A 24,041-nucleotide genomic window follows, 5' to 3' on the forward strand; every position below is an offset into this window, starting at 1 on the left:
CTGTGATTGATCACAAGGTACAGAGTGGCTCTAACTGGCTTCTAGACATGTGCGATTCGTTTCGTTACGAATCGAAATTCGGACGAATTTTCGGAAATTCGGATGTATCCGAATTCCGAATTACAGACATAACGAATGCAAACTAATCCGAATTTCCATTTCCGAAATTCGGTAGCGTTAGTTCGAACGTTAGTTTCGTTTTCTGTTCTTATTCGTTTCTTATTCGTTTCGTTCGTTGGAGCAAAGTGACATTAGAGAAGGAGAAAAATATTTTTCCCCCCTCAATTGTCACTTTGCTGCAAACGAACGAATGAAACGAATAAGAACAGAAAACGAATAAGAACAGAAAACGAATAAGAACAGAAAACGAATAAGAACAGAAAACGAATAAGAACAGAAAACGAATAAGAACGCTCGATCTAACGCTACCGAATTTCGTCCCAACCTGAATTGACTTTCACACCCGAATCCCGAAATAACACAAATCCGAATTTAAAACGAAATGAAACTAAACGAATTTTTTGGCAGTGCACGTCTACTGGCTTCTATCTTTTTGCTGCTGTGTACAATTGCAGCAAGATTGTAGGACTGAGCACGTATGAGTGTTGTCCTGAGAGGACATACCTGTACGTTCACCACTGAGGCCATGTCCACACCATGTCTGGACCAGATGTGCAATGCAGTTTTTTTTAGCTTAAAATGGGTTTTCAGGTGCAGTCCAGTGTTTTCCAGTGTATCGCAGAGCAGAGAACATGAGACAAGCAGTATTTTTTTTGTCTGGACTTGAACAGCCTGGAATTTCTGGGCTTTGTTCAAACCAGTGCATATATTGGGATTTTTTTTTGGTCCAGGAACACGCTGTCCTGGTCTGGACATGGTGTGAACAAGCCCTAAAAGGTAGAGTGTTTACTGAAATCTGATTTACACTTCCTACTAGCAGAACCAATAAGCAACTAGTAAGAGACCGCTTTCAATAAAAGGAAATGCAAACGTATGCATATGAAATAAAAAGTCTAACACTATACATTTTATAGAAACCGTTTTTATTCCAATGAATTTGATATCATCACGGTCTTCTCATTTCCAATTTAAAAACTGAACATTTATTGGGTGGAATGTACAAGTCAATTTACTGTATGTTCCAATAAGTGGTGTTAGACAGTCACTTGTCTTGGTCACTTTCAGATTAGTCCAGTGCTGCATATACAGTACTGGTTAGGTGGTAAACAGCTTTATGCCAGTCACTGAACAAAGGCAACTGGTTTAAGGAATCTTCAAGTTCTGGCAGACGCAGTGATGGAAGAGCATTGTCTGATCTGGTGGGCTCTCCTCTTAGATTACTCTTTGGCAATTCCAAATGGCTTCTCTACCTCAATTATTCCACAATCTACAAGGATCACATCTTTCAGAGGCTTGTCTCGGGAATCTGTCTTGGTAGATTCAATTTTTCTAACCACATCCTACAGAAAACCACAAAACAAAAAAGATACATAAATTCAAACACAGAAACTAGATAAAGAACTATAAACACACAAATAAAACAATATAGCTGATGGACTTTGAGGTGATCCTGTGCACAGATCACACACATTGCAGTATTTATATCATCTGAACAAGCAGTAAAAAAGTAACTTTAAACAGACTCATTCATCTCTATCTCTCATCATTGTAGAGAAGTTCATCAACGTTCACACAACACAGGCACGGTTACAATTACAATAGAGCAGAACCTTGGAAGTCCTCTAATGTAAACGTGAATTTACAGCATTTGCTGGGCTCTTTGAGAAGGAACAACATTACAATACATATCAGATAGAGAGGCGAGTGAGGTCTTGTTTAATGTTTTACGTTCTATAGCCTGGGCACAGGTACACTTTAATGCTTCCCTGCCCATCTGGAGGGTGAAACTCTATACAGAACTGCATTGCGGTACATGTCCAGAAAGCATCTCCAAGTAAATCTGAAATGTATTAATGCAAGTGGGCAATACCATACTGTGGTGGAAAGGATCTGGACGGGGGTGGTTTCTAGCTTGCCACATGGAAGTGAATTTACAGTTAACCCGTGTTGGGTTATTAAGCTTCCCTTAGTTTGTGTGTGGTCACTATATCAACCTGGCAATACTGGGGAGTGCAGATATTTTGGTATGGATTTATAAAGACGCTCCTCCCTACACAACTCCTGCAAAAATTGGGTGCACTGCCATTTTTGATGCAGTAAAATATTTAAAACAAAACCAAGTGAGTCATACGAGAACCTGGCACTATAACCTAGAGCATAAAACGATTCTTAAAATAGTAGCTGTGTTGTGATTTCAAGGTGTAAAAAATTAGGCAGAGTGAACGTAGGTTAGTTAACTGGTAAGATTCTGACTCCTCTACAGAGGCAAGGGCTGAGGGTGGAGTGAAGCTGCAGTGGGTTGTCACTTCTGTTAATGTAATATTGCAGTCCAGGATTGGTTTAATGCATTGGCTGACCATGCATTAAACCAATCCTGATTGAGTGTTGCTCCCCCCCAGAGACACTGTTGGTTAACAAGATGGCATGCACTGGCTGGGCAGGATTACAGATCATAACTATGTGTGTCACCATGTCAGTCTTTAGTCCTGATAAGTTGTCACCATACTAAAGGGAGTGCCACTGAGGTTCTACTGTATATGGTACGAGGAAAAAAGGGGAGGACAGAAAGGATACAATATGCAGGTTTAAAAGGCACAGGGTCAGCTATAGGTTCATTTTTAGCATTTGGGGTTGCATACACTTACAGCATTTAAAGACAAGTACTGATCAAATGTTTACATACAAGTCTAAATATATGTTGTTCTACAATGACGCAGTTTCAAATCAATATAAAAAATGGAACTGAAACTTCTTACCTCTCCTTCTATCACTTTACCAAACACCACATGTTTGCCATCCAGCCAAGTTGTCTTAACTGTGGTGATAAAAAACTGAGATCCATTGGTGTCCTTGCCAGCATTTGCCATGCTCACCCAGTAGGGACCATAGTGCTTGAGCTTGAAGTTCTCATCAGGGAACCTGTCCCCATAGATGCTTTTACCTAAAGAAGAAGAGACATTCTTAGCATTACCCTTTCCTTGTGTTTATGGGGAATGAGGATTAGATTGTGATATAATGTTTTACTTGGGTCGAGAGATTTCACCATTTACTGAGTCTTACCAGCAGCAGCATATTTCTTTCAGTCTGCTACAAATGAGGTGACGGTCAAATGGGTTTAAAGTTTTGGTTTTTTTTTTTAGAGAGAATATGGGAGAGCTCATGGTTGACCTCTTCTCCAGAAATGCTAGTTGAATGGATGTCCTAACTATTTAATGATTGGGCTTTGAGCCACTGACATGAAATGAATATGCACATGAGTTTGGACCTCACTGACAGTAAAAACAGAAAGCACTAAGTGCAGAGCTAACCAGGCAACTAGTATTCTTAGTAGGTCTGTAATGGTAACCCCATATTTGTTAGCATTCAGTTACTCGCTTGTGTAGCACTTAACGTCACACTGGACGTACCTCACCAGTAGCAGTAATAATGAGGTGTATCCCTTCCTTGGTGGCCAGAATGCTGAAAATCCTCACTCACTCACTGGTGAGGAAATTGCACCAGAAAAGCAACTCAATGGTTCAGTCACCAAGGAGGCAATGCCTAAGAAAGCAAATGCTTTCCACTGAATTCTCTCACCAGGAACAGGTTCACTGGTGTGGCATGGCCATTACAATGCACGTTCTTCCACTAAAAGTGATTAACATATGTCACTAAAGAGACTCATGTGAGACATATGGGGGCTGCCCTTGCCGTTCTCATTCTAAAAATGCATGACTATGTCTGACTTCAGTCCCAGTCCTGGGAACAAGCATGCTGTAAATGAGTTAGAAGAGTATCGGAACTCATCTCTATACTTGTTTCGGGTCAGTGACCCTGAATGCACGTATGCATATCATGGTCATATATAACCATGATTGTTACAGGTCAGTGACTTACCAAGCAGTAAAAGAAAGATGTAACCAAGTCAGCAGTGGTATCTCCCATATTTCTATCCTGACTGGTCCTTCTCATGATTTTATAGCCATCTAGACTGAAAGAAGAATCCCATTTCTAGCTATGTGCATCCATATGGGGACAAAGGAAAGCCCATATTTTTAGTGATGGCCGTTACTTACTAGTTGCCTGGCTATATCTACCTGCGATAGGAAAGGGCTTACTGACCCAGAGGAAAAAGAGGAGAAGAATCCACTCCCATAAGGACAACTCATGTTTCCCTGACCTGCCAAGTAGTATTGTTAAGCAGCATGATGCATTGATGGGGTAAACACCTGCAAAGTTTGTGATGGGGTCAGCAAAGGGAAAACCTATTGCAAAGTTAGTTAATTTGTTACCTCACTAAAGTTTTGCCCTGAAATAAGTCTGAACGTTTCCCTCAATCAAGAAGGAAAAGCGAAATTGAATATCAGACAAAACTGACCTCCTGTACCATCTCCTCTAGTGAAATCTCCTCCCTGAATCATGAAGTCTTTGATAACACGATGGAACTTGCTGCCCTTGTAGCCAAATCCTTTCTGAAAGAGAAAATTAACAGATTGTTAGCTACAAAAATTGCTATCTACACTAAGTCATAACCCCGAAATCCTTGTGTAGTACAGCTGCCTGTATTCATGTCTCGAAATGCAAAACATATAGCTCAAAGGGAATAACATACAACCATGAGCAGCCAAGTAGTTCTATGACCGGGGTAAAAGGAGCATACACGCATCTAAGATTTGTTTTTTGTTTTAAAGAGAAAACAGAATAAAATGCAGAAAACCATAGTGCTAGTTTAACTGGCCGTAGGCCGAGTATGTGGTGTATGATATGAACAATTCAATGTATTTTACAGCTCAGCATATAAAATATATATACACTACATAAATAGAGGAAATCAGTGTGTATGTTTAAAGCCATCCTATAGTGTCTGCGAGGAAGATTACATGTATGCAACAAGAACAGCATTTGCTCACAATGCACAGATATTAACATGACGTACAGAACAAAGCATCAGTCTAGTCTTCTGTGGGAAAAGGTTTGAATGGTTTACTCCAAAAGTAAAAAGTTTTCTAACCAAATGTATTTGTTTTACTACAATCAAGGCAGCCCAGGATAGTCAGATACTTAGAAATGGCACTTCAAGCTGCACTTGGCCTTCAGAAACAAACATCACATTGGGTATAGACAAGAGGCTAGAGACTAAGAATACAGATCTTGAAGCAGAACTGCAGCTGCTGTACTCGTATATAAGGGGATAAAAGTGAAAGAACAGTTCTTATATTAAGGAACTGTGGCTTAATGCCATGCCAACAGGACTCTGTGACAGATTGGCATGCACTTTGAAGGGGCAATAAAAGAGGGCAGAGCCAATACTCAAAATGAAGGATTGTAGAATTAAACTCTGACTGAAGTCACTTATTTATTAAGAGTCCAATGAAAACCAGAACCCCATAGCACCCAATCACACCAATACACCTCTCATTTTAATTTGTCCCAACTGATGAGTTATGAACGGTCGGGAAGTCATTTGAGACCCTCAAATGTCATGAACTTACCTCGCCAGTTGACAGAGCAACAAAGTTCTCAACAGTCTTGGGGACAGTTTTGCCAAAGAGGCCAAAGACTACTCTTCCGATTTCCTCATCTCCAATCTTTATATCAAAGTACACCTGTGGAGGAAAGGACAAGAAAACAAGATTATGTAGAGCAGTAAAGGTGATATACAATTATCATAAACACACAGACAGACTTTGAATGTTTTGTTCCCTGTATAGCTTCCATTGTTTAGGATTTCAACTCAAATGATAAAAAGTGACATTAAGTAATAAAGAAGTTTAATCTTTCAGTGTTTAATTCCCCGGGCCGGATTAATGCTGATACCTGACATTAACCATATACAATTTAGTGTTTAATTCCCCAGTCTGGATTAACGCCGATACCTGACATTAACTATATACAATTTAGTGTTCCTGGCATTTAAGCAAATCCAAAGATTAGTAAACCACCAAATTATTGAAGATAACATTTTGCCAAAGAGGCGGTGGAATACTAAAAAGGTGATAATAGGATAATGTGAAAGAAGTGACCTTTGCTCTGTGACAATAACGTAAACTTAAGATAAAACTTTACCATACTACATATAATCATTGAATTCTAATAGCTGTAATTTTGGGTGACCAATAACACATGGCACATGGCCAGCTGACACAAATTACTGGCATGCAGTAAAGGTCAAGGCATGTCTTGTAACAAAAAGGGCACATCTACCTATATCTGGTCTCTCATGAAGCCATGTTCTGCAATCCAGGATAATAAAATACCATCAGATAACACTCTGTACACCCCTTCATCTAGATTTTACCAGGCTAATAGACTGAGAAGAGAAATGATTTTCTCAACCAAAATAAAATGAGTCTCTGCAGACAAGCCTGCTAAAGCTGCAAAGAAGAAGCATTTTTTTATATAGTCGGCATATGTGAAAGCAATCACGCCAACATCCTTAGTGAGATTTCTCTGCTGCAGAGGATGATGACTGAGCAGCAAAGTGTAGTGACTGAGGGACAACTGATGTAGTCAGATTAACCATTGACGTGTCAATCTGAGCAGACAAGGCAACTGTAAAACCGTCACTGCCTGCCAATAGGAAGTAAAGTCACCATATGGAATCCCCAATTATAACTGCACATTAAAAGGAGAATTATGAGGTGAGTGATTTTCATTCAGCCTCATAATCTGAGCCGACCTGTGACAATGAAACTGTCACAGGTCGGCTCAGTAGATCGAGAAGTGAGCCAACACATACCGGCGCTCGCTCACTTCTCGATCTATCAGTGCAGAGAGCCGTGACAGGGGAGGGCCTGGATTCCTCCCTCCCGTCTGATCCTCCAGCGCTGACTGGCGGAACGGACGGGGGAGGGTTCAGCAGGCTCTGCCTCTAGATGGGCAGTGCCAGCTGTCACTCACGCAGCTGGGCGGATCCAGACATAATTGTATACCAAGCTTTGGGTGACGGGAGGACGCTAGTTTGTGTCCTCCCATTACCATTAGGAGAACTATGGGGAAAAGCCCTAACCCCATAGTTCTCCTTTAAGGTGAACACATGTAGATTCACTAGGATGATCCTGCAGCTGAAAAGATCACATCTATAGGGGGGAACCATCATCGGTATTGAATATTTTCAGCCTCCTTCACAGGCAACAACAAGCAGGCTCAGGAGATCTGTGAGCATGTTTCAGCAATATCAGTAATAAAAATGTCTGGCACATTCGGGACTATGAGCTGCAGGATATGACTGTGCTGAAGGCGTGCTGGGCAACCTCACCCCTCTCCTCCTGTTGTGGAGCTACAAGTCCCATGAGGAATTGCAAGACTCAGCCAGCCACAGGCATGAGAGGATTTCTAGTTTGTCAAGGTAGCCTACTCCTGCCCTGTCCCTGAGCACAGCAGGTAGTGTGTCGACATCTCAGGTATAAAATGTTAAAAAGGGACAGTGTGGAGAAGTTCTTGGAAGTACTCAAAGTGCACCGTGCCCTTACTATACATATTAAAGCAGAGGTGGACAAAATGTGGAATTCAGGAGACGGCAAGACTTTTCTTTAGGAGCCAGCTCCATTGACAACAACTAAAGACTTCTGAAATGTAGGTGCCACATGTAGTTTTTAAGGAGCATCGGCTACCTGCATTAAGTGTTTACAGATTGTGAAGGAGCAGTAAAAGCCCTCACTCACCTCTGTAGCTATAAGCAGCAGAAACTTGGTAGCCAGACAGCCCATGAATGTAAACAGCCGGAGCTTGTGAGCCATTAGAAACTGACAAACCCTGCTTAAGAGACTCTGATCCTGAGGAGAAATGACACCACAGTACATGCAGCTAGAGAGATCAGGAATAGCTCATCTGAAACCCCCTTTACTGCTTCTTACAAATATATAAAAATATTTGAATTTCCCTAGTGTGGGCACAGGAGCAACTATCAGACACTTTACTGTTTTGCAATCAGGAATCACAGATCTTTTGTGAAATTCTACTTTTAATTGAAGAAAAAAAAAAGTTTATTTAGAAAAACAAACAGAAAAAAAATGTGACAACATAAAAAGCTTCCCTACAGATTAGTGATGTATATGTGGAACCTGAGTCCAGATCTCACTGAAATATATATATCAGCCCAACGACACCCTACAGAAAAACAGCATCACTTGGGGCTTGAAGCCGCAGATTGGGAGCAGAGTAAAGGTGCCCAGAAACATGGGCATTTTGTGGTACATGGAAATGTCACCGGGGTGGACAAATTACAATGGAATCAGGAGCCGATATTGCCAATCCAGGAGTCAGCGGGATTTCTTTTCAGGAACCAGCTCCATTGACAACAACTAAAGAAAACCTCCAAAGTTAGGCGCCAGCTGTAATTTTTAAAGGAGCATTGGCTTCCCGTCTCCTGGGATTTGTCCAGCCCTGACCCTAGTTAACCATTCTGCAGGGAATACGATGGATCGGACAGGAAACTGACTGACCACTACTGGCAAACATGGGTGCACTGCTAAGCAGAGTATGCATATAGATCAGTGGCAATGAAGGCTAGATTACACCATAGTGCAAGCATTACTGTGCACACAACACACACTCTCGGAGATGTGCAGCAATCACTTTTAACACACCTTGAAGTGCATCTTTTTCTTTTACCCTTTTCCCAGTTCTATGCTTCTACCATGCGCTGCAGTGTGTAAAGACATAACACTGCACATACCAATGCAGAGTTATGAACAGAAACCAAAGCAAATTAGGCAATTTACCTTGTCCTTTTTATAGGATAACACAGCCCGGGACTGCTGGAGTGAACAAGCCCTTACTACGGTATCAGTATTCGGCACCACCAGCTGCTTCCTTGTAGAGCTTCTCTGGGCCCACAGTGTGCAAGCAGCCAGAGAAAATCTGCTATTTGGAGCAGGACTGGACAAATCCCAGGAACCAGGCAGCCAATGTGCCCTAAAAATTACAGCTGGTGCCTAACTTCTGAGATTTTCTCTAGTCGTTGTCAGTGGAGCTGGCTCCTAAAAAACTATATCCTGCTGGTTTGTGGATTGAATGGACTGGCTGCTGAATTCCATATGAAATGGTCTACCCCTAATTTAAAGTAAATGCCAATTAAGAAGTTTGCCGTCTCCAGATTTAAGGTTTACATGTTCTACATATAAAGCTCCAGTTATCCTCTTTTTACATGTAACAGTGGTATTGTGCTATGATAGCTCAAACACACTTCAGATCAGAGCACCACAGCTCTCTATGTCGTGGCCCAACACAATAGTGTGGACTTGACTGTGACCTCTGTGAGACTTGCCGATCACACAAGTCTCACAGAGGAATTTGAGAGACTGAGTGATCCAGCACCAGTCACACGTTTTTGAAAGCTTGCACCTCAAAAAATATTCAGTTTGCCACATGACTGGTAGCACCTACATTTTTACTTTGGCAAATGGTAATCCCTGTAGAGCCCAAAAGAGTGAAGGGCCACCCAATTATCCTTGGACCACACATAGTGAATGCAGGACAGGTTGAGGCTTGATACACAGGCTGCATTCCTAGGCTGTAGGCTACGTTTATGCTAATCTTTTTTTTTTTTTCTTGGTCCACCTTAATTGCAGAACATTTGATGGCTACATGAAACTTCAAACAGATGACATTCCATCCAATTATATTTTCTTCTTGGATGCTACCCCCTTAGGTTACATCTTCCTAACATTTGCTATTGATCATTTCCAAAGGCTGGCCAGCCATATACAAACAGATCAGTTGTCCTGCAACAAATGTTATTGACTTGGATGGTAAAACTGAATGGTCTGATCTGGCTGCACATTTTTGGGAGCAGTTTATCTGCAGCCTCATACCTATGCCAGTACAGCCCTTGTATGTCCAGATCATGCAGCCCTTGTTTTCCTAGCAGGAGAGGTCTCAGAAAAGGGATGCCCCAATACCGGCATCCTACTGAAAGAAAGGATCTCTAGAAAGGGAAAACATGTTCCGGTCACCAAGAGCCAATCAGAGTAGATGACTGCCAATTTACTGAAGAACATAGGTAGAGGACATCACTGTACTGTGCAATCCTCAACATTCGCTTTCACAATGATAGGGGTACTAGGCAATGGAAGGACCTGTGACCACCACTTTTGTTTGCTTCAAATGTTTTATGCATTCCAATAAAATCATATGGGAATGTAAACGCCGCTTACAGCAGGTAAATGCAGTTCAGAAGGTGTACCGGTCAATTCATTAATTCATACACTGGACATAATCCTCTGACCTTCTATAGGAACCCAATGCGAGAGTCAGTCAGGGATAGCAGAAGTTCATACACTGCACAGGGTCTTCTCCCCTTCTATAGGAACCCAATGTGAGAGTCAGTCAGGGGATAGCAGAAGTTCATACACTGTACATGGCAATCTCTCCACTATATGAACTTAATGAGAGGGTCAACAGAATAGCAGAAGTCCACACTCTGTACATGGTCCTCTCCCATACTATAGGAACCCAATGAGAGGGTCAGCAGGATAGCAGAAGGCATTTGACTATACATAGTCCTCTCCCATACTATAGGAACCCAATGAGAGGGTCATCAGAATAGCAGAAGTCTACACTGTCCATGGTCCTCTCCCATACTATAGGAACCCAATGAGAGGGTCAACAGAATAGCAGAAGTCCACACACTGTACATGGTCCTCTCCCATACTATAGGAACCCAATGAGAGGGTCAACAGAATAGCAGAAGTCCACACACTGTACATGGTCCTCTCCCATACTATAGAAACCCAATGAGAGGGTCATCAGGATAGCAGAAGGCCTTTGACTGTACATGGTCCTCTCCCATACTATAGGAACCCAATGAGAGGGTCATCAGAATAGCAGAAGTCTAGACTGTACATGGTCCTCTCCCATACTACAGGAACCCAATGAGAGGGTCATCAGGATAGCAGAAGGCCTTTGACTGTACATGGTCCTCTCCCATACTATAGGAACCCAATGAGAGGGTCATCAGAATAGCAGAAGTCTAGACTGTACATGGTCCTCTCCCATACTATAGGAACCCAATGAGAGGGTCATCATGATAGCAGAAGTCCATACACTGCACATGATACTCTCCCCACTATAGGAACCCAATGAGAGGCTCAGTCAGGGAAGGCAGCAGTCCATACACTGCACATGGTCCTCTCCCATACTATAGGAACCCAATTAGAGGCTCAGTTCAGGGAAGGCAGCAGTCCATACACTACACATGGTCCTCTCCCGTACTATAGGAACCCAATGAGAGGCTCAGTCAGGGAAGGCAGCAGTCCATACACTGCACATGGTCCTCTCCCATACTATAGGAACCCAATTAGAGGCTCAGTTCAGGGAAGGCAGCAGTCCATACACTGCACATGGTCCTCTCCCATACTATAGGAACCCAATGAGAGGATCAGTCAGGGAAGGCAGCAGTCCATACACTGCACATGGTCTTCTCCCTACTATAGGAAGCCAATGAGAGGGTCAGCCAACGTGTCAGCATTCCACACACTGCACATGGTCTTCTCCCTACTATAGGAAGCCAATGAGAGGCTCAGTCAGGGATAGCAGCAGTCCATACAATGCACATCAATCCCCAACATTTAGGAACCCACTGAGAGGCTCAGTCAGGGATAGCAGCAGTCCACACACTGCACATGGTCCTCTCCCATTATGTAGGAACCCACTGAGAGGGTCAGCCAGCGTGTCAGCAGTCCATACATTTCAGTGTTCTATCCTACTAGATAAACCCACTGAGAAGGCCATCATGGATGGCCGCCCCAATACACTGCTCACTGTCTTCTACCGTACTATAGGAACTCAATGAGAGGCTCAGTCAGGGATGGCAGCCCCCATACGCCGCTCTATGATATGTGAAGGCGGCACAGGGCGCACCCCGGCGTCTGAGAAGGAGCTCTGCATTACCTTGACGGTAACCTTTGGTCCCTTCTTCTTCTCATCGGCCTCGGAGGCACCAGGGAAGAGTAGGAAGATGACGGAGCCCGCAATGAGGGCAGCAGCAAAAAGTAACTTCATGTTTCTCTCCAGCAACCGCAGCATCAATAGAGACAACCGGCCTAGAACAGGGACAAAAAGAGGGGCTGCAGGAGTGACGTCAGGGCGACGGGGACTGTACCAAGCTGAAGTGAAGGGGGGAAAGGGGTGTGATCTTAGTGTCTTTTGGTTACAGTGTGTCACGTTTACTAAACCGTGAATACGCTGCACAGAGAAGACATGCGTATACCGAGACTAATATAATCATCTACAGCTACTCTCCGAGAATAATAAACTCATCCGCTGAACGGGCAGCGATGGCTATTAAGAAAAGGAACGATTCTGTTTTACGGCCCCCGTCATTGCTTAATTCAGCATGCTGCAATTTAATTAGCAGTACTTACAGAGGCGTCTTGTTATAACACCCTGAAATACTATTACCAACTATGCAGTTTTAAAGATTGGACTGTACCATTGCCTGAAACCCCCGTGCGACCCTAGACTTGTGTGCCACGTTACGACTTAGGCATTGGTTTGTGAGACTGCCCAATAGGAGACCGCCATGACAGCCTATGCGAAAGCGGAGCTCTTATAGTGGACCGCCCAGAGTAAGGAGGCGCTAGGTTAGTAGGAACCAGTAGCAGGACATGGAAGTGATGTAATGGAAAGGGGCGGAGCCTAAAGCGAGCATATATTAAACCCGGCAAACTCAAAGTGAGTGTTCACTGTTCAGTATCGCCAGCTTATTTTTTTTTCTAGAGGTGTATGGTTTAACCAGTTGACATCCGCGGTGTTAAACCCCCTTCCCATCCAGGCCATTTTTCAGTATTCAGCGCTGCGGTACTTTAACTGACATTTATTCCGTCATGCAGCGCTGTACTGAAATGAATTTTATACCCTTTTTTGGGGACAGATAGAGCTTTCTTTTGGTGGTATTTATTCACCACTGGGGGTTTTATTTTTTTACTATATTAAGGAAAAATTACCGAAACCTGTATGATGTAAATACATATGTGTAGGGTGAGGCGTGCAGCCATGACAACTCATATCAAAGACTGGCCCCTACATGATGTACAAATCTATCTTGATTCTTCTCATTTATCACAGACCTGACAACCGTTACCTATGGATACTGCATACATTTATTTTATTATACATACTTGATATCATTGCTTTATTTCTATATAAACACATTACTGTGCAAACCTTCCATTCTATATAAATCCTGTATAATAATAATCTGTATTCTGGGTGGAATTCTCACCCTTATTATACACCGATCAACCATAACATGACCACCGAGTAGGGTTGCCACCCGTACGGTTTTCACCCGGACAGTACGGGTTTTGGATCCTGTGATGCTATAGGAAGCCGGTGCATGCTTGACTGAACACTGGGTCATAGAAGAGCCATCGAGGTGCGAAGGAGGCCGGGTCCTGCAGCACCAGTCCATCGGTGGAGGAGGCCGGGGACCAAGCAGCAGGTAAGATGATCACACTGCTGCTAAAGGTACCCTGCACAGCCCACCTGAGAGTCTCGGGTGGGCTACACAGGATCTGTGGTGGAGTCTATGTTGGCCAGAGCCCACCACACATCCCGCACTGGTCTGCAGGGTCTTAGGGGGTGTGTGCATGATCTGTGGTGGGCTCTGCAGGGTCTCGGGGGCTTTGCAGGATCTGTGGTGGGCTCTATGGCAGAGCCCACCACAGATCCTGCACAGCCCCCCTGAGATCCTGCGGATTAAGTGGGGGGGGGGCGCTGTAGTTTAATCTTGCCTAGGGCGGCCCCAAACCAGAGTACACCACTGTGTACAGATTGTATATATGTGGATCTGTGGCACACTGGCATCTTTGTGATTACCTCCAATGTTAATCACAAAATATGTGCATAGTGTACTTTACCAAAAAATTGCCGCGAGGCGCTACAGTGTTCGGGTTTGGCTTGAAGAGAAGGTGGCAACCCTACCACCGAGAGGTAAAATGAATCACATGAATTATCTCCTTACAATGGCACCTGGAAGTGGGTGGGATATATTAGGCAGCCAGTGAACATTTTATCCCTGAAGTTGATGTGGAAACAGAAAAAATAGTAAGGAAGTGAGCAATTTTAACAAGTGCCAAAGTGCGATGGCTAGACAACTGGGTCAAAACAACTCCAAAACTGCAACTCTTGCGGAATGTTCCCGGTCTGCGGTGGTCAGGACCTACCAAAAGTGGTCCAAGGAAGGAAAATCGGTGAACCGGTGACAGCGTCATGGGGCAGCCAAGGCTCATTAATGCACGTGGAGAGTGAAGGCTGGCCAGTGTAGTTTGATCCAATAGAAGAGCTGCTGTAGCTCAGTTTGCTGGAAAAAGTAAATGCTGGTTCTGATAGAAAGGTGTCTTTAACACACAATGCATCGCAGTTTGATGCGTATAGGGCTGCGTAGCCGAAGACCAGTCAGGGTGCCCATGTGGACTCCCCTTGTGACGCCACTGATGCCACCTACCTAAATTTGGTTGCTGACCAAATCTACACCTTCATGGAAACGGTATTCTCTGATGGCAGTGGCCTCTTTCAACAGGAAAATGAACGCTGCCACACTGCAAAAATGGTTCAAGAATGGTTTGAGGAACACAATGATTTGGAGGTTTTTAACCTGGCCTCCAGATCTCAATCCAATCAAGTCTCTGTGGAAAGTGCTTAAAAAACAAGTCCGATCCATGGAGGACCCACCTCACAACTTACAGGACTTAAAGGAGCTGCTACTGACAACTTGGTGCCAGATACTACAGAACACCTTCAGAGGTCTAGTGAAGTCCAGGTCTCAACAGGTCAGGGCTGCCATGCTGGAAAACGGGGACCCTTTTCAATATTAGGTGGGTGTTCATAAGGTTATGGCTGATCAGTATATATGTAGAACATTACACTGTGGCACCTCCCTTGTTCTATATGCAATTCTTTGTTATATGTCTATGAACATTGTACTGTAGCACTTCTTGTGTCCTGTAAGCTAGGTGTACTACTCACTGTTATTATATGCAGTATGACTGAATATTGCACAGTGCTAGCAGTAATTTCTGGTCTCTTTTCCGATTATGTATATATGGACACTATTTGCACTATATATGGACGTGCAGTTGCACTTCTCATGTTCTGTACACTAGCAGTAATTCTTGGTATCTGTTCTCTGTCTGTATACAGTGAGGAAAATAATTATTTGATCCCCAATTTTGTAAGTTTGCCCACTGGTTCCTAACGCCTTTTGACAGCTCTTTGGTCTTGCCCATGGTGGTGAGATTTGAATGGAAGAAAGAAAGATGGACAAATAGGTGAGCAATTGGCATCACAGTCTCCAGCTGTCCAAAGAGTACAACTAACCCTTAGTTAGGCACAGTAGCAAGGAAACACAGCAAAGATGTTTTTACTGCCAAGGCTGAGAGGCACGAAGCAAAGCCATCCCATAAAGAGCTTGGAGCAGGGAGAAATGTTAGTATTTTACCAGCATACTTTAAAAGGTACAGTTAGTATACATTTCTTTTTTTTAAACATCTTTTAACACATTAAAGTCACTTAAAACATTTAGCATACAATCTTTAACCTGTACCCAATTAAACAGCAATGTATTTGCAGCTTTTTACACTTGCTCAATTTGGCTAGCAATTCTGTTTCTCTCCTGCTCAGGCACAAAGCAGAATGAAGCAAAAGGCATGACATCATTGCACAGGTTCGTTCCAGCTTCAACTAGAGATGGATGTTGTACCTTTCTTAGCAGTTTACAGCAGAGAGCCTCATAGCATTTATTGGAGTCATTCAAATGCCATTTTTCTTTGGCAGTCAGGCCATGGTGCCATTCTTTCTCTCTCTCGAAGTTGTAAATGCAGATTGAAAGAAAAATTAATAATAATGAAGGTTCAAGACAGCGTGATGGAAGGTGTGCAGATAATTTTAACATTTCTTGAATTGCTTTTAGAACTGGTGGGTCTGGGAGTAATTCAAATGTTAGTTGTGTGCATAATCATATGGTCAGTTTCTGAACAGAAAAAGAGAAGGGGCTGGTCTGGCTGTTGTGACCTTTTGAAGCTAGTGAGTGTACATATCAATGAACCAGAACAGACATTCACATCACTAAAATCAGAATATAATGGCACTTGTTATGAGTCAGTGGGAGAATTAATAGGAAAAAAACAATTTATGAGACTAGTTCTTTCTCAACTGGTGTGACTATCCATAGCAACCAATTAGCTTCTAACTTTCACTTTTTCCACAGTTTAGAAAATTAAAATTGAAAACATTGATCGGCTATGTTCCAGTTGAGCCAAAATTTGCCTCAGACACTTTTATATTTGTATTAAGTCTCCAAGTGTCAAAGTGTTTCCTCAAGACAGTAAGCATAACAGCCAGGCAACTAGCTTTTTAAAAATTTAAAGCAACGTATGCTAGCATCCATTTCTCTCTCAGGAAAGGTTTTCTTTATGTCAACAAAAAGAAACAAATTTAGATTTTGTTCAAACATTAAAAACATTGTAGTTTGAGGGCCACACTAAAATGATCCATTCAAATTATACACAGCCAGATTCTCACACTATAAAACTGGCGATACATTATTTTATCTGTCATATTAAACTTAACACTTACAGAGTTCATGATTTATTTTTGCCATGTGTGTCTACATTTCATCAGTTTGTTTTGCTGAATCTAAATATGTAGATCAGTCATTGACTATGAAATTGTGAACAATTATTAAGGGCTTGCTCATAGTATGTGAAATGTTGTAACATGCAAGAGGCAACGGTGTCCTCAATAGTGCTTTGCAGTGCAACTCTTTTTTAAAAATAGTTCCAACACAGTCTATAAAAAACAAAAAAACAGCACTTGAAAGTAGAAATTAAGTAAAAAAAAATATGCAGATTTGTTATATTATATGGGACATTTAGAAATGTTAATTGCAAGTTAGCAGTAACCTGAAAATATACATTTTCGACTGGAATGCCCGAGATGCGTGGTCTGTGTGGTCCTAGACAGTTCTGTGCTTACAGCATCATAACTGTATATCTGCAGTGTAAGATCTAATTCACTACTGCCTCCGATTGCTAGTATCTGAAGATTTGGAGTGAGATTTGAAGATGGCACTGCTATGCTGCTCAGTGTTCTTGCTGGCTGCTCTGACATAAGGATGCAAACTTTGGATCTACCAAGATGGCCACCTGCACACAGAAACCAAACAGAACAAAGCATGGTAAGTCAATAATAGGGAAAGATCAGCTGCAGGGAGACCACAGGCAAAAACAGCCTGCTTTCTTTTGGGTACAGCTTGTATGACATGTCAATTAAAAGCTAAAATACCACTTTAAAACTTTTATACTCGGCGTCAAATCCTTCTCTTAAAGTCCATTGAGGGACATAGGAAGTCATACTGTCTGGTTATACTGCAGTCTACATGAGGCTTGGACAGTGGCTGGCAAGCAATGTGTAGGCGAGCACAGGATAACCATTTCTATTCCCAACATGCCCCAGAAGATGTACTGAAGCATGATCATCAACTCAGAGAGGTGGGACCTGTGTCTCTCAACTGACTCAATAAAAGTATTCTATGATTTGTACAAAATACCCTTTCCCATCCATTGAGGGACACAGAAATTCATACGTTCAGGACTTCCAAAAGCAGTCTAACTGGGGTGGGCAACAAAAAACAGCTGCTAACAGGCCCAATGTAGACAAACTGGGGACCGTGTGCAGCTCAAGAGCCGTTCAAGGATGAATGCACAAAGTTGGCACCAAATGAGACTGAACCCCCTGCCTGGTAGGAAGAGGACAATGCCAGGTGATAATTGCACAGGAACCATGCCTGATGCCAGAAGACAAAGCCTGGGACCAAACAAACTAACCAATGTCCTGGTAAGGGAAGACCAGAGTCTTCCTAGACTATAGAAAGCCAAGCCTCAAGCTCACCTGTCCCCAAAGGTTCATGACTGGAAAAACTGGCAGGAGAGATTTCCACCTTGCCAGAGCAAGGACTATCCAGAAAAAATATATCTTAAAGTTACCTCTATATCAGGCATTCTAAAAAGGTGTGGATGGTGATGCCTGCACCCTCTTTTAAAAACCAAGTATGATTGATCCCCAGGAATCAGCATGACCAACAGGAAAGGTACACTTTCTATGCAACCAGGAGGTAGGGGAAGTCAGGCAGATCTCCTGCCTAACACAGTTCCTGCCACTCAAAACTACCAGCCCCAGAACTGGAAAGCTTGTTCATCAGCCCAGGGACTACATGATCCTCAGTGGCAGACAGGTAAGTCTTCTCCAGAACCAGATCCCCAACCATAAGGGGGATGATTTAGTCTGAGAAAAGAGAAGAAAAAAAGGGAGCTCTTCAAAAGGAGGTTGGTGGGTGTACCAGAGGAGGTTAGTTGGTTGGTATACCACAATGGGAAGGCCAGTGGAATATACTAGGACAGACACTAGAGCCACCACTCTAAAGAATACTAGATATGCAGAGCCAAGACTGAAGTCAGAACCCTGGGTTGGACAGTGATTAATGAGTACTGGTTCCAGCTGATCAGACTTTCCCACAAGGAAGGGACAGGGGTGGTGCATCAGAGACACATCAGGCCTAACAGATGACCTCACATAGCCTAAGGGAGACAATTGAATACTCTGGGAAAGAGGACAGTGGCCCAGATGGGACACAGCTCCCAGTGCTGAACTGACGCATGGTCTAGAACAAGAATCTCTCAGTTCAGTAGAAAGCAAGGGAGCAGAGGTAGATCTACTAATCTGTGCGGTGACACAGAAAGGTAGAGAGTTTGTAAACCTGAATGGACAATCTTTATATCTGAATACTTTAAGGGCAAACTAACCAACAGCCTGCAAGTGTTAAACAACCCCCTCGCAGGGAAGACAGGATGTCCATTCTCTTAGGAAACTAGTAAAAAGCAAAGGCATGCTGGGAATAGGAGGGGGTGATCTTAAGCTGGCCTACAGATTATTTTTTTAGTTTGCCAGGGTCCACTCCTCTTGTAGGCAGCAGAATTAGCCAGATAGTATATGACTTCCTGTGTCCCTCAATGAACGAGAAAGAAATATGTTGATTCACAATATTTGTTGCAGTATATTTTTATTATCAACTTGCTCTTCTGTGTGGCAACATCTTTATTCAGTGTTTTCTGCAGCACTGTTATACAGATTTCCCACCAGGATCTGCTGAAGGAGAATCCAATCACTTGCCCATTCATAAGTTTGAAGTACAGTAACTTCATCTGCCTCTACCAGAAACATTAAACAGACAAACATTTATTAAAGTCCTTAAAAGAAACACAAAACAGATTTAAAAAATCCCCTTGTAGCTACAGTGCAATGCAATACTCTAAATTAAATATACCTTTAAAACAAAATACAAGAAGAAAAAAAAAGGAAGTGATCTTTGTACATTGCAGATACGTGGGAATTTTCCTGAGGGGGTGATCCATCCATGTAGAAGAGAGTAGGAAACAGAGGAGGGTCTACATGAGTCCTAGGTTTACCTCCAAAAGCGAGCGAAGCATCTTATGAGGCATATCCATGTGGCAATTTATTTTCAGTGTCTGGAAGTTCAAATTGAAGACTGATCAGCATGAAACAAAAAGGCACTGGAGCAGTAGGGAAACCTCTTCATTACACCACTTTTGGGTATCCCAGTCTCATCAGTGCATCAGGAGTAATCACATCTGGCAATCAAAGGCTCACAAATGATCAGAAAAGCTGCAGTACAGACTACATGGTGCTATAATATCAGTATTCCCTCATCATATGGAGACAGAAAAGATTAGCCATCATGGCTGGTTCTAAGCACAGGGTTAGAAAATAGAAATGTATGGGAGAAATCAGATTGGCTGATCTCCAAATGAGATCAAAGTAATTCACAGAATTGTGGCAAGTAAAAATTAAAAGAGTGGTTGGCTGATGGCCATGCCATTATATTAGCCTTATTAGTGCATATGTATGCATGCCCATTTTTTATGACACAAAAAAGAAAAAACAGACATCTGAATTAACAAAACAAAACCTGTCCCACATAAAAAAAAAAAAAAACCCCACACCATAGAACCAGCTCTGATGGGATACAATGATTAAATATATAAAAGATAATGAAGTCACAGTTTCTGCAGCCAAACTCAGTGTATGCTATAAAACAGGGGTACAACTGTTACCCTCCACAGTATTTAGAAAACAAATCAAAGTACTGTTTTGTAGGAATAGTACTGTCTGCAATACCAAGCTAAAATAACAGATGCAAGGATTTAGATGGTTCTTATGAAAAAGTAAAACATTGCAAGAAGATCTACAGTAAGAATTCAAGCATAGAGAGGTATTCCCATATTCATTAGTCCTTTTATCAATTTCTTTTCACCTGAAAGCAGCAACACTAAATACTCATCCTCAGTTTATCAGCTGTGATCTGCTGTTTACATAAAGCTAAGCAGTGAGACAAGGCTTCATCATCCTAAAACCTGAGCCCAAGCCTCGCTCTGAGGTGAACGTGCAGCAGAGCAAGAGAATGTACACATGTCTTATAAAAAGGTATATTTAGTTTAAAGCCAGTAGTGCAACACAGACTCTGTGAGGCATTTACCCATGCAGGAAGCGGCCTGTCTACTGTGGAATGCTTTCAATTGTCTATACTTTATTTCTAAGAAGAGGGGGGAAAAAAAAAATGTAGAAAAGTATTTAAAATAACGAAAAAAACAACAACCTTTTAGTCTGTTGGGGGGCAGGGTGTTCTTAAAATATAAAGTAGTCAAGTTTCTGTTCCCTCCGGTCCCAAGTAACTAGGTGGGGGCAAAAAAAAGGGAGCTGAGATGCAACCCCCAACCATGGCTATAAAGGAGGTGGAAGGAACTTTGCTGAATTCAAGCAATAAGGGAGTGCAGTAACTGATGCATTTAATACAAATGAACATAAAGGAATGGTCCCTGGCAGTCCCTAAATCAAGCCTCAGACATGCCCCTTCTTTTAGGGTTCTCGGCTCTAAGGGATCAGCATTATTGCACCTCGTCTCAGGAACCGTTTGTGGGGTGGCCTTCCATTATAGCCGATGACATTCGGTTTTTTTTCTGGTGTTTGTTTTCCCTTGAGTTTTACACCAAGTAGAAACTACATCCTTCCCCAATGCCCTGAAGTCACTGACACAGCGACACTGTAGATGCCATTCTCACAGATTCTTCCCCAGAGGATTATGGGATTTCACTTGTGATGTCTCTGAGAGTGGTTCTTCCTTTTCCTTTTAAAGAAACAGCAGCACCTAATAAGAAAAGAGACAGAATCGGTCAGTGACTGGAACATATCAAATAAATCTTCACGGAAACTTTTTTTTTTTGATCATGTGCTACAGTTACTAAATTGAAGAAGCCTCCTCCCTTACAATGAAAGTGGAAAATCTATCCATGCTCCCATGATCCAGACTAGAGGGACACGCTTTGTTTAGGAACTCTGCATTTCAACTGTTCTGACAGCACTGTCAAGCAGCTGTGTGGCCAATATTGCTTGGTTTGTTGGCAAAAAATAGCTCAGGCTTGAAAATTTACTAAAAAGCTAAGTTTTTAAAGACTACAAGCTAAGAGGCTCTATTGCAGGGAGTCTAAGCAGGGAGATTCACACAAAATCAGCAGCACAGGGAGTGCGTTTCTGTCTGAAAGAGGTAGTTCCAAGTATGAATTAGCGGTTATAATACAAAAGAAATGAAACAAAAAGGATATTCAATAGAAACATTACAAACAGGAACCATGTTTCTGCCAAAGGGAAAAGATACATTCTGTGTTTATATAGGACTCACTGGCTATACCACAAGACAACATAAGTAAGGACCAAATGCATAATGGAGGTTAGAGACACTGGAAAAATGGGGAGGGACACAAAAAAGACCAGTGTGTTGCATGCAGACAATACATAGAGAGAAAGTGGAAAGAGTGAAAAACAAATTAGCCAGACATAGTGGGATTTAGGTGAAAGCACATGATCCCAGAAGCCATGTGGTCTTCCAACTATTCAAGAACAAGGTTGACATACAATGAAATCTACTCTACCTCAGGCGTTATGTTTGAGCATACAGCATAATTAAACTAGACTGGCCTAGTCTGTATGTCATTTATATACTTGACTTTTTCTGGCACATAAAGACTCCATTTAGACTTGGATAGCAATGGCTCGGGTTTAAAGGCATAATTCATTCCATGCAAAATGGATTGAGACTTGCCTAATCACTCAATTGACTGTCTGTAAAGCCATATGGTGGCAGCCTTATAGGAAACAAAATGGCAGACAAAAGGGCAAGATACATATGCCCCCTCCCCTTTCCCTTTAAATGATTCATCAGAAAAGCACAGGAGAGCTTAAGATACACAGATCAGTGGATTTCAGTGTCCAGATCTTTGTGAGGTCTCAATCTAGATCTGGTAGCTCCAGGCCGGTATACAGGTGAAACTCGATTAGAATATCGTGCAAAAGTTAATTTATTTCACTAATGCAACTTAAAAGGTGAAACTAATATATGAGATAGACTCATTACATGCAAAGCAAGATAGTTCAAGCCGTGATTTGTTACAATTGTGATGATTATGGCTTACAGCTCATGAAAACCCCAAATCCACAATCTCAGAAAATTAGAATATTACATGCAATCAATAAAACAAGGATTGTACATAGAACAATATCGGACCTCTGAAAAGTATAAGCATGCATATGTACTCAGTACTTGGTTTGGGCCCCTTTTGCAGCAATTACTGCCTCAAGCTATCAGCCTGTGACACTGCTGAGGTGTTATGGAAGACCAGGATGCTTCAATAGCGGCCTTCAGCTCTTCTGCATTGTTCGGTCTCATGTCTCTCATCTTTCTCTTGGCAATGCCCCATAGATTCTCTATGGTGTTCAGGTCAGGCGAGTTTGCTGGCCAATCAAGCACAGTAATCCCCACGGTCATTGAACCAGGTTTTGGTGCTTTTGGCAGTGTGGGCAGGTGCCACGTCCTGCTGGAAAATGAAGTCAGCATCCCCATAGAGCTCGTCTGCGGAAGGAAGCATGAAGTGTTCCAAAATCTCCTGGTAGACGGCTGCGTTGACCCTGGACTTAATGAAGCACAGTGGACCAACACCAGCAGATGACATGGCTCCCCAAATCAACACAGACTGTGGAAACTTCACACTGGACTTCAAGCATCTTGCAGTCTGTGCCTCTCCATTCTTCCTCCATACTCTGGGTCCTTGGTTTCCAAATGAGATGCAAAATTTGCTCTCATCAGAAAAGAGGACTTTGGACCACTGAGCAACAGACCAGGTCTGTTTTTCTTTAGCCCAGGTAAGACGCTTCTGACGTTGTTTGTTGTTCAGGAGTGGCTTGACAAGAGGAATACGACATTTGAAGCCCATGTCCAGGATCCGTCTGTGTGTGGTGGCTCTTGATGCACTGACTTCAGCCTCAGTCCACTCCTTGTGAAAGTCCCCAACACTTTTGAATGGCCTTTTCCTGACAATCCTCTCCAGGCTGCAGTCATCCCTGCTGCTTGTGCACCTTTTTCTTCCACATAACTTTCTATTAATGTGCTTTGATACAGCACTTTGGGAACATCCAACTTCTTTTGCAATTACCTTTTGAGGCTTTCCCTCCTTATGGAGGGTGTCAATTATGGTTTTCTGCACAACTGTCAGGTCAGCAGTCTTTCCCATGATTGTGATTCCTACTGAACCAGACTGAGAGATCATTTAAAGGCTCAGGAACCCTTTGCAGGTGTTATGGCTTAATTAGCTGATTAGAGTGGGACACTGAGCCTAGAATATTGCACCTTTTCACAATATTCTCATTTTCTGAGATTGTGGATTTGGGGTTTTCATGAGCTGTAAGCCATAATCACCACAATTATGACAAATCACGGCTTGAACTATCTTGCTTTGCATGTAATAAGTCTCTCTCATATATTAGTTTCACCTTTTAAGTTGCATCAGTGAAATAAATGAACTTTTGCACGATAT

General features: G+C 42.4%; 2 protein-coding genes across 5 annotated transcripts in view; both read right to left on the minus strand.

Annotated features, from left to right (window-relative positions):
* Positions 1 to 1,026: 1,026 nt before the first annotated feature.
* On the minus strand, positions 1,027 to 12,217 carry PPIB (peptidylprolyl isomerase B). The gene is made up of 5 exons (XM_018570426.1): positions 11,992 to 12,217; positions 5,592 to 5,705; positions 4,478 to 4,571; positions 2,877 to 3,061; positions 1,027 to 1,460 (listed from the first exon to the last, which is right to left on the minus strand). The coding sequence occupies exons 1-5, from the start codon at positions 12,124 to 12,126 to the stop codon at positions 1,338 to 1,340; spliced, it is 651 nt and encodes a 216-aa protein (XP_018425928.1). The 5' UTR covers positions 12,127 to 12,217; the 3' UTR covers positions 1,027 to 1,337.
* Positions 12,218 to 19,718: 7,501 nt separating this feature from the next.
* CSNK1G1 (casein kinase 1 gamma 1) overlaps positions 19,719 to 24,041 on the minus strand; it is a 76,710-nt gene continuing 72,387 nt past the window's right edge. For all 4 annotated transcript variants that reach the window (XM_018570432.1, XM_018570431.1, XM_018570430.1 and 1 more), the window contains one exon: positions 19,719 to 21,322. In XM_018570432.1, the coding sequence (XP_018425934.1) occupies positions 21,265 to 21,322 (58 nt within the window). In that variant the 3' untranslated portion in view covers positions 19,719 to 21,264. The remainder of the gene's footprint in view (positions 21,323 to 24,041) is intronic.

The sequence above is a fragment of the Nanorana parkeri genome, unplaced genomic scaffold (genome assembly GCF_000935625.1).
Source record: "Nanorana parkeri isolate BGI_ZX_2015 unplaced genomic scaffold, ASM93562v1 scaffold1532, whole genome shotgun sequence".
Lineage (NCBI taxonomy): Eukaryota > Metazoa > Chordata > Amphibia > Anura > Dicroglossidae > Nanorana > Nanorana parkeri.

What these genes read in the sequence shown, in the direction of transcription:
- PPIB (XM_018570426.1), bottom strand. Translation starts at nt 12,126, where the DNA reads ATGCTGCGGTTGCTGGAGAGAAACATGAAGTTACTTTTTGCTGCTGCC. An exon ending in GACCAAAGGTTACCGTCAAG is followed by an intron (nt 5,706 to 11,991) that starts GTAATGCAGAGC and finishes TTTCCTCCACAG; the next exon opens with GTGTACTTTGATATAAAGAT. An exon ending in GTAAAGTGATAGAAGGAGAG is followed by an intron (nt 1,461 to 2,876) that starts GTAAGAAGTTTC and finishes GGTTTTCTGTAG; the next exon opens with GATGTGGTTAGAAAAATTGA.